Source organism: Eriocheir sinensis, chromosome 39 (genome assembly GCF_024679095.1).
Source record: "Eriocheir sinensis breed Jianghai 21 chromosome 39, ASM2467909v1, whole genome shotgun sequence".
Lineage (NCBI taxonomy): Eukaryota > Metazoa > Arthropoda > Malacostraca > Decapoda > Varunidae > Eriocheir > Eriocheir sinensis.
In genome coordinates, this window is record NC_066547.1 from 11466648 (window position 1) to 11479559 (window position 12912).

The 12912-nt window shown below is 46.3% G+C and overlaps 1 protein-coding gene across 1 annotated transcript in view; it reads left to right on the forward strand.

Annotated features, from left to right (window-relative positions):
• Positions 1–4673: 4673 nt before the first annotated feature.
• LOC127008988 (twist-related protein 2-like) overlaps positions 4674–12912 on the forward strand; it is a 43910-nt gene continuing 35671 nt past the window's right edge. The window contains exon 1 of the mRNA XM_050881550.1: positions 4674–5942. Within this exon, the coding sequence (XP_050737507.1) occupies positions 5341–5937 (597 nt within the window). The 5' untranslated portion in view covers positions 4674–5340 and the 3' untranslated portion in view covers positions 5938–5942. The remainder of the gene's footprint in view (positions 5943–12912) is intronic.

Below are 12912 nucleotides of genomic sequence, written 5' to 3' on the forward strand. Positions count from 1 at the left end.
CACGCACAGAGCAGATTTCATTCTTCGGTACTAAACACAATTTTCTTCACTTAGCCTTTACAAAACTAATTTCTCTTAGAACAGCATGAGAGAAATCCAATGTTTTAGGGGTAACTTTAATATAAGTGTGTGTGTGTGTGTGTGTGACCCCCGACTTGCACCCGGTAATCATTCACTGCTGGGCGGACGGGGCCACAGATGAAAGAAGACTGCCCATCTATCTTCACTTTGCCCGGGACTCGAACCCTGGACCTCTCGGTTATGTAGCGAGTTTTCTAACAACAACACTGCGGAGCACAACCGTTTGCTCCGTGCATGGTCCACACATTAGTAAAATACCAAATGGCAGCCATGATGCTGCATTTCTACCTTAGTAAATAATCAAGAGACAGGACACGAGCATCATGGATTAGGGAACAGGCATAGCGTGAAGATATCCTGATGAAACTTTAAGAAAAACAAACGTACTATTATAGGGTTGCTGGTCATATCGTGCGAACTGATTACATAGTAGTATGGTGTAGTAGTAGCCATGGTAGTGGTGGTAGTGGTGGTTGCGGTAGTGGGGGCGTTGGTGGAGGTGGTAATGGTGGCGGCGGCGGTGGTGGTGGTGTTGCTAGGTCTTAGGTTATAATATGTAGCCTTTTAAAGTTATGAATCTCTCTATGAATGTCTCAGTCACGTGAATACCTTTTTTTTCAGGGATTAAGTTTCTTTGTATCTAAAATGAATAAGAGTTTGCGCCTTTCAGGGTTAATGTTTCCAGGAAGTCGTGTGTGTGTGTGTGTGTGTGTGTGTGTGTGTGTGTGTGTGTGTAGTAGTAGTAGTAGTAGTAGTAGTAGTAGTAGTAGTAGTAATAATAATAATAATAATAATAATAATAATAATTGGTTTATTCATTTGCTGGCAGCCATAAGGCTGAAAAAACACAAAATACAATGAGATTTATATGATGAGTAATGGGGGAAGTGGGGAAGGATGGTTGGTGCGTGTGTGTGTGTGTGTGTGTGTGGTCGTGTGATCATGGAGGTATTTATTGCCTTTACAAGTGCCGGTATTGCGCTAAGCCGGTATCTGTCCGTGCGAGCTCTGACCGGGACGAGAATATTGAGGTGTCTTGTGGGGCTTGGGGGGGGGAGTAGGTCTCTATGGCGGGTGTTGCTGAGGAGGGATTTGCCGAATTTGGTAAGGTTTATGTGGTATCGGTCCTGAAAGGTGGCCAGATTCAGCTGGGTGAGTGCGTTCTCGTAGTTGGTGTTAGGGTTGGAGTAATTGTAATTTAACTGAAATGTAATTAATTAGTTTTATTGTAATTGCAATTGAAAATGCAATTATAGTATAGGTAATTGTAACTGTAATTAATTAAAGGATGAGGTGATTTAATTGTAATTATAAAATGGAAGTGGTACTGGTCGGGCTCCATTAGGAGTGATGGGTTGCTTATAAAACTTCAATTTGCTGGTAACAGTCAGGAAGTCGGAAGCGGCTGCTCCGCCACTAGGAGCATTAGCGCGCGTGATGGACAAGTCCAGTTCCTGACCGTGTCCTGTAGCTAACATGTATTAAACGAGAAACAGACGGTCTTTTGTTGCTACTGCCCACTGCGACGTAATTCAGTTCACTTCCGCCAAAACCTTCCTACAGTGAGGTTCAGTGACCAGTCCTACTCCTACAATTACGCTGGCTGCTTACACACTACGCTTCTTCTTTAGTGATTCTCTCTCTCTCTCTCTCTCTCTCTCTCTCTCTCTCTCTCTCTCTCTCTCTCTCTCTCTCTCTCTCTCCTCAATATGAAATGAACGTATCAAAACACACACACACACACACACACACACACACACACATGGTCGGAACCTGAGTCATGAAAGGCGGGACGTAATTGAAACAGACTCCCCCGAAGACACTCTTTGACTCCTGCATTTTTTCTCTCTCCTATTTATAGATGACGTATTGATAGGGGGTGATAACTCTCTCTCTCTCTCTCTCTCTCTCTCTCTCTCTCTCTCTCTCTCTCTCTTGAAGGCGTATTATCAACTGTGAGAAGAGAAGAAAAAAAGAAGAGGAAGAAGCAGACGAGACATCCAGCATCGTAAACAACATCCATTACCGTCAAGAGGTCCAACAAGGCACAGGTGACCTCAAGGTGACCCCCAGGTGGGACGCAGGTGGCGCTGGTGACCTCTCTGTGACCTCTTCTGCCTTGGTAGGAGGAAGGGAGGGAGGGAGGGAGGGAGGGAGAGAGAGGCAGAGAGATGAGTGGATGGATGGATGGAGGGAGGGAAGAACTGAAGGGAAAGGAAGATAACGTAAAATTAATGAAAAGGGTAGAAAGAAAAAAAGAAATAAATGAATGAATGGATGAATGCAGCAAAGGAAGGAAGGAGGGAGGGAAGAAAATAAGGAAGGAAGGAGGAAAAGTAAGGAAAAAAAGGACGAAAAGAACGGAAGGAAAGGAGATAGGAAGGACTGAGACGAGACAAGGAAGAACTACAGAGAACGGAAGAGAACGTGAAATTGATGAAAAGAAAAAAATGAGGGTTAAGAGAACGAAAGTAGAAAGGGAATTAGGAAAGAACGAAGGAGGAAAAGAAAGGAACGGCAGGATCGAGATAGGACGGACTATGGGAGGACGCGGCAAGGAAGAACAAGGAAAGAAAGAGAAAGTGAAATTAATTAAAAGCTCGAGGAGAAAGAAAGAAATAAGCAATAAAGGAAAGGTTGAATGCGAGGAAGAATTATGGAAGATACTATTAAAGAAAAACGAGAAACAGGAAGAGAGGAAAGCAGGGAAGAGGTAGAACGTCATTATGGGACAAAAAAAAAATAATAATAAAATAGAACTTAAACAAAATACAGTGAAAGGTAGAGAAAACGGTTTACAAAGGCAGCAAAAAAGATCAAAATATTAACAAGTAACAGGTGACCGCCCCCCTCCCGCTGACTATAATCTTCATGGTTGTCAACTATCAACATGAGACGATCATTGGCCAACAAGACGCAGACCGGCATGGGCCACGTGTTCCGGCCCCCCGCACGGCACTGATCGGTCACTGGCACTCCTCACGCTCCCACTAATGCCCCACTCCTCCTCCTCCTCCTATTCTTTTTTATTCTTTTTCTTTCTCCCTCTTCTCCTTTTTTTCTTTTTTTCTTCTTTTCATCTTCATCTTTTTCTTTTTTTCTTTTTCTTTTTCTTCTTCCTGCTCCTCCTCCTCTTCCTCCTTCCTCTCCTGCTCCTTCCCCTCCTCCTCCTCCTCCTCCTTCCCCTCCTCCTCAATGTCAATGCACCACCTTCTCCTCTCTTTATCAATACCCCTTTTCACTCCTCTCTGCTCACCTGGTCTTGAGCATACATTCCTACCCAGAAATATCAGCAGGTTCAAAGGACCCGAACTCCCTCACCTCCCTCCTCTCATACCCCTTTCTCTCCCCTCTTTCATGCGCCCGTATAACGCTTCTCTAGTGTCCTCTCTCTCTCTCTCTCTCTCTCTCTCTCTCTCTCTCTCTCTCTCTCTCTCTCTCTCTCTCTCTCCTTCAATGCCCCCTTTCCTCCTTTTTCTATTTCACTATCTCAACGGTTATGTTTTCGTGAATGCTCCCTCTATCTCTGTCCACTGCTTCTCTCCTTTCTTTTATTGTGAAAATGCTAGTGGCACAAACGCCCTTCCTTCATTCCTCGAACTTCATTCATTAATTTCCGCAGCTCCTCAAATACACCTTTGCTCACGTCAGCCCCTCACGCCAAGGCCCAAGACCTGCAGGATACTGTCGTCAGATTTATTTTATTCGATTGTCTTTATTTTAGTAATCGAAGGCCACCTCCACGTATAACAGTGAGGTACAAAACCAAGCGAGAAAGACAGATAAATGGAAATATATAAATGGAAAAATTTACATAGATTTACATATAAAATCAGACCACACAGACCCCATAGTCCAGACTAGGTGATCTGTCCTTAAACCTAAGTGATTCTATATTAATTAGATGGCTCCAAAACTTCGCATTTCGTCTCTAGTTAATATTAAGTTGAAGGAAGTGTCAGTCGAGCTTGTTTTTAAAGGAGTCAATCGTGTTACACTGGACCACTGAAGGTGGGAGCTTATTCCATTCTCGCACTACAACGTTGGTGAAGAAAAAATTGGTGCAGTCTGAATTTACTTGTCTACATTTAAGTTTTGTGCCATTATTCCTCGTTCGCAGAATGTCATCGATCATAAACAATTTTGATTTGTCCACATTCGTAAATCCATTAAGTATTTTAAACATTCGACCAGTTTTCCTCGGAGGCGACGTTTCTCAAGAGAGAACATGTTAAGGTGGAAAGCCTCTCGTCGTAGGGTTTGCTGCGCAAGGAAGGGATCATTTTTGTTACCCGACGCTGAACACCTTCTAATTTAGCAATGTCCTTGCATGGTGGAGAGACCAAAACTGCACCGCATATTGCAAGTGGGATCTGACTAAACTGTTGTAGAGCGGAAGTATTACAGCTATATTCTTGAATAACAAAGTTTCTTTTAATGAAGCCCAACATTCTGTTCGCTTTATTTGCTGCATCGATGCATTGCTCTGAGAATTTGGAGAGAGAGAGAGAGAGAGAGAGAGAGAGAGAGAGAGAGAGAGATGCATGCAGGTTCCTATCGTGACGCGTGGGCGGTTGCTGCCGTGGGAGGGTCGTGGCACATGAGGGGGTGGTGGGCGGGGTGAGTGAGCAGCGGCACACGCCCGCAACACGCGCCCCGAGGCCTGGCAGCCAGTGAGCAGCCCGAGGCATGGCGAGGACGGCGGAGGGCAGCTGCTGATTGGCCGGGAGCGGTGAGGGGAGGAGCAATCACGTCAGCCTGCACCGCCAAGGAGTGCCCGCTGTACCCTCACTCGTCTGTTAATTAACATCAATTATGAAACACAAAACACCTGTTCAATGCACACAGCTGCCCGGCTGGCCACGGCTGCAAGTTATGAATGCACGCTACCCTCAAGAAGGCGAGCGCCACCTAAGACGCAAGGATGAGTATGTCCGAAGACAGTGAAACAGCGGCAACCGGTGGCAGTGCCAGGGTGCCACATCGTCTGGCGACACAGCGTGTCTCGGCAGCGGGGCACTGCGGCCACCAGTGGTTGTCGGTGTCAGTTCCTGCGTCCGTTCGTTCCTCCGCCAGAGCGTCAGGTAGATCACTGCGTCACGTGTCCTCAGGTCCTGGCAGGCGTGGTGTGTTACCCTTGGTGAACGAGAAGGGTGGCCCCGCGGTGTGTATGTAAGCGTGGTGCCGCGGCTGTGGCGGGACCGAGGGCTCCGGGCGGCGGCACAGCGGGCAGGGGATGGTAAGCGCGTGGCGGCGCTCATGATGGTGCAGCGCGGCCTCGACGTGATGCAGGGACAGATGGTGGCCGTCAAGTGCGAGTACTCCCCGCCGCCCTACACCCTGCCGCTGCAGGAGTTCACAGACATCCACGAGCCCGCACGGCGTGGTGCCTCGGGCTTTTCCTGCCTTATGGATGACCTAAGTCCGCGGAGCTCCTGCGGCCAGGAATCCCAAGCAACCTCGGGCGAGGACGAGCCGCGCGGTCGCAAGCGACGGCTCGAGGAGGACTCGGAAGAATGTCGGCTTGCCAAGGCGAGGAAAAAGTCGCCACAGAGCTCTGAGGAGCTGCAACAGGCGCGGGTGTTGGCCAACGTGCGGGAGCGGCAGCGGACGCAGAGCCTAAACGAGGCGTTCACGTCGCTGCGCAAGATCATCCCGACGCTGCCCTCAGACAAGCTCTCCAAGATCCAGACGCTGAAGCTGGCCATCCGATACATTGACTTCCTGTACCAGGTGCTGGACACCGATGCCCACGACCAGCGCCTCTCCTCCTCTTGCACCTTCGTGGCGCACGAACGGCTGAGCTACGCCTTCAACGTGTGGCGCATGGAGGGAGCCTGGGGCGGCCACCTATAATACAGGTAAGGAGCCGTGTGTGTGTGTGTGTGTGTGTGTGTGTGCTTCCGCACTTCCTTGGCACCTACGCCAGGAACGCGACACCCGCGGGGCGGCCAGAGAAGAGGAAACTGGGATAAGATATCAGACACTAAATCGGCGAGTGACGGCAGGAGAGGGGGACGGAGGGAGGGAGGAGGGGGGGAGGGATGAAGGAAGAAGGAAATGTCCTTCACTTCCCTTTTGGACGGTGACCTGACCCCATCCCAGGCAGAGGTAACAGAAGGACCGCCCACAAAGAGGCCGCCTGGACCCCACCCCCCCTGAAGACTGACCGCCGTCATAAACACACACACACACACACACACACACACACACACACACACACACACACACATTGGGGACACGGAAACAACACCCGCACACCCTCCCGCGACATCCTCACACCCTCGCCCTCCCGTCACACTCTCAGGTCTCCTTATCTATCTAATCTTCAGCGCCTGCTCCAATTTCTTCCAGTTCCATTCCATTTTTTCCCTCTCTGCCCTCTTGCTTTCTTCTCTCTCTTTTTTCAAACGTATATTTATCTCTCTCTCTCTCTCTACGAACCACAATTCTCTCTTTCTTTACCACCTCCTGATGTTATTCTCTTCCACTCCAATGCTATTTTTTGCAACCAAATTTTCTTCTATTTTCATTTCTTTTTCCTTTTATGCTATTTTTTCCGTTATAACTATGCAGGTTTCATTTTTCTCTCTATTTTTTTTAAACTTTCCTTGGTTCCATTTTTTTCCCACCTCAAAGTTAATTTCCGTTACCTTTCCCTTGCATCTCTCTAAAGGTAAAGGTAAGGAATTGGAAGGTTCATCTAAGTCCTCATCTGGCTTTTTCATCTTTTACCCTTCCTTCCTTAACTCCTCTAAACTCCTTTAACTCTTCTCCTTCGCCTCTAAGTCCTGTACCTAACCCTCTAACCTTCTTCCGTATATATCGCCAACTAATCCTCTTCTTTACGCCTAACTTACTCATCTAATTTCTCATCTAACTTCTTTCCGTGTCTTCACCCAGTCTTATACTTTCCTTCCCTAACCTCGTCTCTAGTCCTATTGTACCTAATCTTCCTCAATCCTTCCGTATATATCGCTAAACGCCAGCTAATCCTCTTCTTTACTCCTAAGTTCCCCATTTAATTTCTCATCTAACTTCCTTCTGTGTCCTCACCCAGTCTTATACTTTCCTTCCTTAACTTCACCTCTAAGTCCTGTACCTAACCTTCTAACCTCCTTCCGTATATCGCCAGCTAATCCTCTTCTTTACGCCTAACTTCCCAATCTAATTTATCATCAAACTTCCTTCCGTGTCCTCACCCAGTCTTATGCTTTCCTTCCCTAACCTCGTCTCTAAGTCAAATTGTACCTAATCTTCCTCAGTCCTTCCGTATCACCATCAAATCCTCTTCCTTACTCATAACTTCGTCAGTTAATCTAACCTCTATCTATACCTCCTTCCGTGTCCGCCGCACCCTGTTCTCTCCCTTTCTTCCCTACCTTCACCTCCAAGTCCTCATGTAACTTAACCCTTTCACACTATTCCGTATCGCTATCCAGTCTTCTCTTTTACCGTTCCTCTAAGTCTAAGGTCTCATTTCTTAAGATTTTTTTCTCTCCTACGCCCTCAGCTGTTATTTCCTCTTCAGAACGATATTTTCCCTTTTTCTCTCCGTCTTCCATGTCTCCTTCAAAGCCTGGTCCACCGGTTTCGTTCTGCCTTTTTTTCCTCATTTTTTCCCTTCTGATCCTCTTCCGTTTTTCCGCCTTCTTATTTATTTTTTATCCGCCACTTCCTGTCCATCTGTCCATTCATTTCCTTCTATAATCCTTTACCCCCAATTACTGCCCTCTCTCTCTCTCTCTCTCTCTCTCTCTCTCTCTCTCTCTCTCTCTCCTCCGCCCTCCACCACTCCAGCAGCGGTAGTAGGGAGGGATACGCTTTGTCCCCTGGGGGTGGTCACTCAGACGGGGAGCGAGGCGTTGACACGGCGTGTGTGTGTGTGAGAGAGAGGCTGGGCACGAGGAAGGATAGTGACGTTGAAGGACAAAGAGGAAAGAAAAGTGAGGGGAGAGAGACGAAGGGAGGAAGGGGAGGGGAGAAGAGAGAGAGAAGGAAGGGGAAGGTTAGGGGAGAAGGAAGAGGGGAAGGGGAGGGGTAGTAAGGAGGAAAAGGGGAGAGGAGGGGAAAGGGAGAAGGGAAAGAAGGGAAGAGCGGGATGAGGGGGAAGGTGAGGGGAAGTAAGGAGAGTCGGCAAACAATCGTCGCTGAAGGATCGTTCGTTTATTTGTGTTGGGCGACGGGCGGCGGCGGCGGATTGTGGCGCTGAAGGGGTCGGGCGGCGGCGAGCTTCGGCAGGGGGCGATGGAGAGAGGGAGGGAGGGAGGGAGGTGGGTGTCGATTGCGTGTTTTAGGCGGTGGTGGTGGTGGTGCAATGGTGTCCTCAGAATGGCTAGACGCTGTGTAAGCCAAAAGAATTAATCTGGAGAAGGAGGAGGAGGAGGAGGAGGAGGAGGAGGAGGAGGAGGAGGACAGGAGGAGGAAGAAGGGTAAGAGGAATGAAGTGCAAGGTATAGAATGGATAGAGTGAGCAGAATAAGAGGAGGAGAAGATCGGAAGAAGTGGAAAGAGGGGAACAAAGAAGAATAGGAAGGAAGGAAGGAAAAGTAAGGGGAGAGAGACAAAGGGAGGAATGGGAGAAGAGAGAGAGAAGGAGGGGGAAGGTGAGGGGGGAAGGGGAGGGGTAGTAAAGAGAAAAGGGGGAGAGGAGGGGAAAGGGAAAAGGGAAAGAAGGGTGAAAATGGGAAAGATGATCAGAGGGAAGAGAAGAGCGAGGGAAGAAGTCTTTATACATTATCGATAACAAAAGAAAAGGAGAAACAAGGTATTCAAAGTTCATGCGTTCACCTGACCCTTTTCTTTCCCACCTTTCTTCTTCCTTAACCATCTATCTCACTCTCTACTTGCCCCTTACTCAGCACCATACCCTCACCCATTTCCCTGTCTCCCCTTCACGAACCCTACCCTTGTCTATCTCACCCTCTACTTGCCCCTTACTCAACACCATACCCTTACCCATTTCCCTGTCTCCCCTTCACGAACCCTGCCCTTGTTTGACCCCGAAATTGACCTATCTTTGGGCCACTTCTCTTGACTCTTTCATTATTGTTTCCTTTTTTTTTTTTTCTTGAACTGTTTACTGTAAAAAAAAAAAAAAAAAAAAAACAACTTCCCTCGTTTCCTTAACTTTCCCTTTGACCCTCACCCCAAAGTTTCCCAACACATCGAAGAATCTCCCTGCTTGCCACACCTTTATCTCAGTCTTTCTTTGTCTAACCTTCTCACCTTCAATATCTCCATCCAAACCTTTTATTTACCGCTATTTTCTCCATCTAAGTCCTCAAGTAACCTTTTAATATCCTTCTGTGTCCAAACCAGTTCTTTCTTCCTTTACTTCACTAACTATGCCTCTATCTAAGTCCTTTTGTACATGACCTTCACCCCTCCCTCCGTATCACTATCCGATTCTCTTTTTTTCCCCATAACTCCTTCAGCTAAGTCCTCATCTGACCTCAATCTTACCTCCTTTCGTGTCCCCCACAGTCCACTCCCTTCCCTAACTTAACCTCTATCTAAATCCCCCTGCACGTAACTCTCTCGCCATCATCCGTATCTCCATCAAATCCTGGTTCTTACCCATAACTCTTCCAGCTAAGCAACTTATTTAACCTCAATTTCGCCTCCTTCCGTATCCGCCCCCGGCACACGATTCTCTCCCGTCCTTCTCTAACTTCGCCTCTATGTAAGATTCCCGTACATAACATTTTACCTCCTTCCGTAACACCATCCAATCCTCTCTCCTACCCTTCCTCTAAGTTCTCATCTAACCTCAATCTCCCCCCCCCCCCGGCACACGATTCTCTCCCTTCCTTCCTTAACTTCGCCTCTATGTAAGATTCCCGTACATAAGATTTTACCTCCTTTCGTAACACCATGCATCCAATCCTCTCTCATATACCCTTCCTCTAAGGTCTCATCTAACCTCAATCTCACCTCCTCCCGTATATACATCTACACCCCACACCCAGTTCTCTCCCTTTTTTAACCTCCTCCTCCTCGTCCTCCTCGTCGCCTCGTCCTCACACCGCCCACACACATCACGAAAGGTCGAGGTCGGGCTGCGTTCGGGGTGAGGTCGAGGAACACCCCCAGCCTATACACAAGAGCCCGAGTGTGTTATTTCTACGCCTCCCGCGGGCAACACGACGTCCTATCGCTGTCAATGGCTTACACGTGATGCAGCTACAGTGGGGTATTTCCCTTCGCGGCCACACGTAGACTTAATTTTTTTAACTTTTACTTTTCTTTTCTTTCTTCTTCTGGTCCTCTTCTCCTCTCGTTTATTTTGGCCTTTTTTCGTTCTCCGTTTATTCTGTTGGTTTTTTTATTTTTTTATTACTCTCTCTCTCTCTCTCTCTCTCTCTCTCTCTCTCTCTCTCTCTCTCTCTCTCTCTCTCTCTCTCTCTCTCTCTCTCTCTCTCTCTCTCTCTCTCTCTCTCTCTCTCTCTCTCTCTCTCTCTCTCTCTCTCTCTCTCTCTCTCTCTCTCTCTCTCACACACACACACACACACACACACACACACACACACACCGTTTGATCTTAGACATAATTATATAAAAAGTGTAAAAGTTTTTTTTATCTCATACAAGTCAAGACGACAATTTTCTGTTTTTACGGTCTTGTTTTTTTTTCCCCGAGGGCGCCACTTGGCCCATTTATTTCCCTTATTGTCTTTTGTCTCGTAGTTCAAGATAACGCCGAGAACAAGAAGTATGGAGGGGCGCGCGGGACACCTTAACTCAACATATAGGGGACAGGGGAAGGAGGGGAAAGGGGGGAAAGTGTTGAGTTTGTGGACGAAGCCGTAGAAGAAGGGAAGAAGTGGTGTGTGCGTGTGTGTGTGTGTGTGTGTGTGTGTGTGTGTGTGTGTGTGTGTGTGTTTCTGCAAGGGGACACGGTAAGCTTTTTTTATCTATTTATTTTTGTTATTATTTTTTTTTACTGTTTTCATCCACCGATATTGCGGCAAAATCTCTGAAGGAACCATTGCAAAAGAACATAAAGGCAAGAACTAAAGTTTTTTTTTTTTACAGCAGAGGAGGCAGTGCAAGGGCGTAAAAAAAAAAAATAATGAAAAAAAAGCCCGCTACTTACTGCTCCTAAAAAGAAAGACAAGTAGCAAATATCAATGGAAGAAAAGTGTTAGAAGAAAAAAGACAGGAATATGGAAGACAGGGGACTGAACTATACTGCGACTGACGGAAGACAAAAAATAGATAAATAAATAAATAAATAAATAAATAAATAAATAAATAAATAAATGAGGCACTACAATAATGAGCCACGTGAAAACATCCTTGATTGAGAGTTAGATTCAGAGGGAAAAATAATTACAAAATTCAAAAAAAGAAAGACCAAGGAGAAATGATCTTAGAAGCCATACAAAAAAAAAAAGATGTGCCTACTTCTCACCTTCTCTTCACCTTTTTATTTTATTTTTGCGTTGAATACAGACGAGCATGAAGGAAAGGGGAAATAGTAACGCTTTCCAATATGTACAGACGCTCTATATTGTGTCCATGGGTGTTATAACTCTACTCACCCCTCTTCTTCTACGAGTGATGACGTATGAATAAGATAAGAGGTCCAAAGAAGAGGAAGACAGAACGCCGCGGTGATGAATAAAATAAGTTATGTGTTGCCAATGCAGTTATGATCGAACGTTTCCAGTGACGGTGAGATAGATTTGTGGATGGGGAGGGCAATGGGTGAATATCTATAGTTTTAAGGAGCAGTAACGAATATACTAACTGGCGTCTTGTGTTCTTATATCCTTGCGTATACTTCTGTGACCGCCTGTGTGAGTGTGACCTTCGGAATCCTAAACATTTCAGCGCTCAAGCACACACACACATTTGACAAGGCGTGCTTTGAAGCTGTGAGAATTTTCATGTAGTTTTGTGACTCTGGTGGTAGTTTGACAAGGCTTCTGAACCATGAACCTAAAAAAAAAAAAAAAAAATCATGAAAATCTGATTAATGTTCTTTTCGGGTTTAGAAAATATAAATAACGTGATAGGCGAAAGTTTTTAAGGTGGCATTGCTTTCTCTCCTTCTCTCCTTCCTTCCTCTCTTTCTCTCCTCTTCCCTGGGTCGCTGGTCTCTGGCTGTCGAGGCTGAAGCAAGTCTCTTTATGTATAAGTCACGATCGCGTTTAAGAGTGTTCTCCATGCATACACCCTTCACTACGTATTAAACTCCTGCCTCAAGGTTATAGCGGAGTGATAAAGAACCAAACCGCTTTACCCCTTTGAAAATGTTCCCACACTACCCTCTTTAGAAGCAGCACATAGCGGACATCTTACTCATGCTTCATCTCTCGTAGAAGAAGATGGGTGAGTAGAGTTATAACACCACGGACACAATATAGAGCTTCTGTACATATTGGAAAGCGTTACTCTTTCTCCTTTACTTCATGCTCGCCTGTATTCAACGCAAAAATAAAATAAAAAAAGTGAAGAGAAGCTGAGGAGTAGGCAGGTCTTTTTTTTTTTTTGTGTGTGTGTGTGACCCTAAATAATGCAAGTCACTCCACGTTTGCCAGGATGAGGATTTACACCCGCCAGGCCATTAGCGTCACCGACTGGGAGAAACTAAACGGGAAAAATATAATGTTAAATGTTCCTAGACTCAAGACGGAGCAACCCCCCACGAATTATGATAAAATAAAAACCGATGACATTAACGTGTGTGGTAGGGGGGCTACATAGGTGACCAAAATGTTAATATAAGCGTGGGGTATTTCTTCGATGTCTGCAAAAACTCAAAATATTCTGCTCACAATCAAGGGCTCGCCAAGTGTAAACCAACATTTTTTTTTTTTTTAC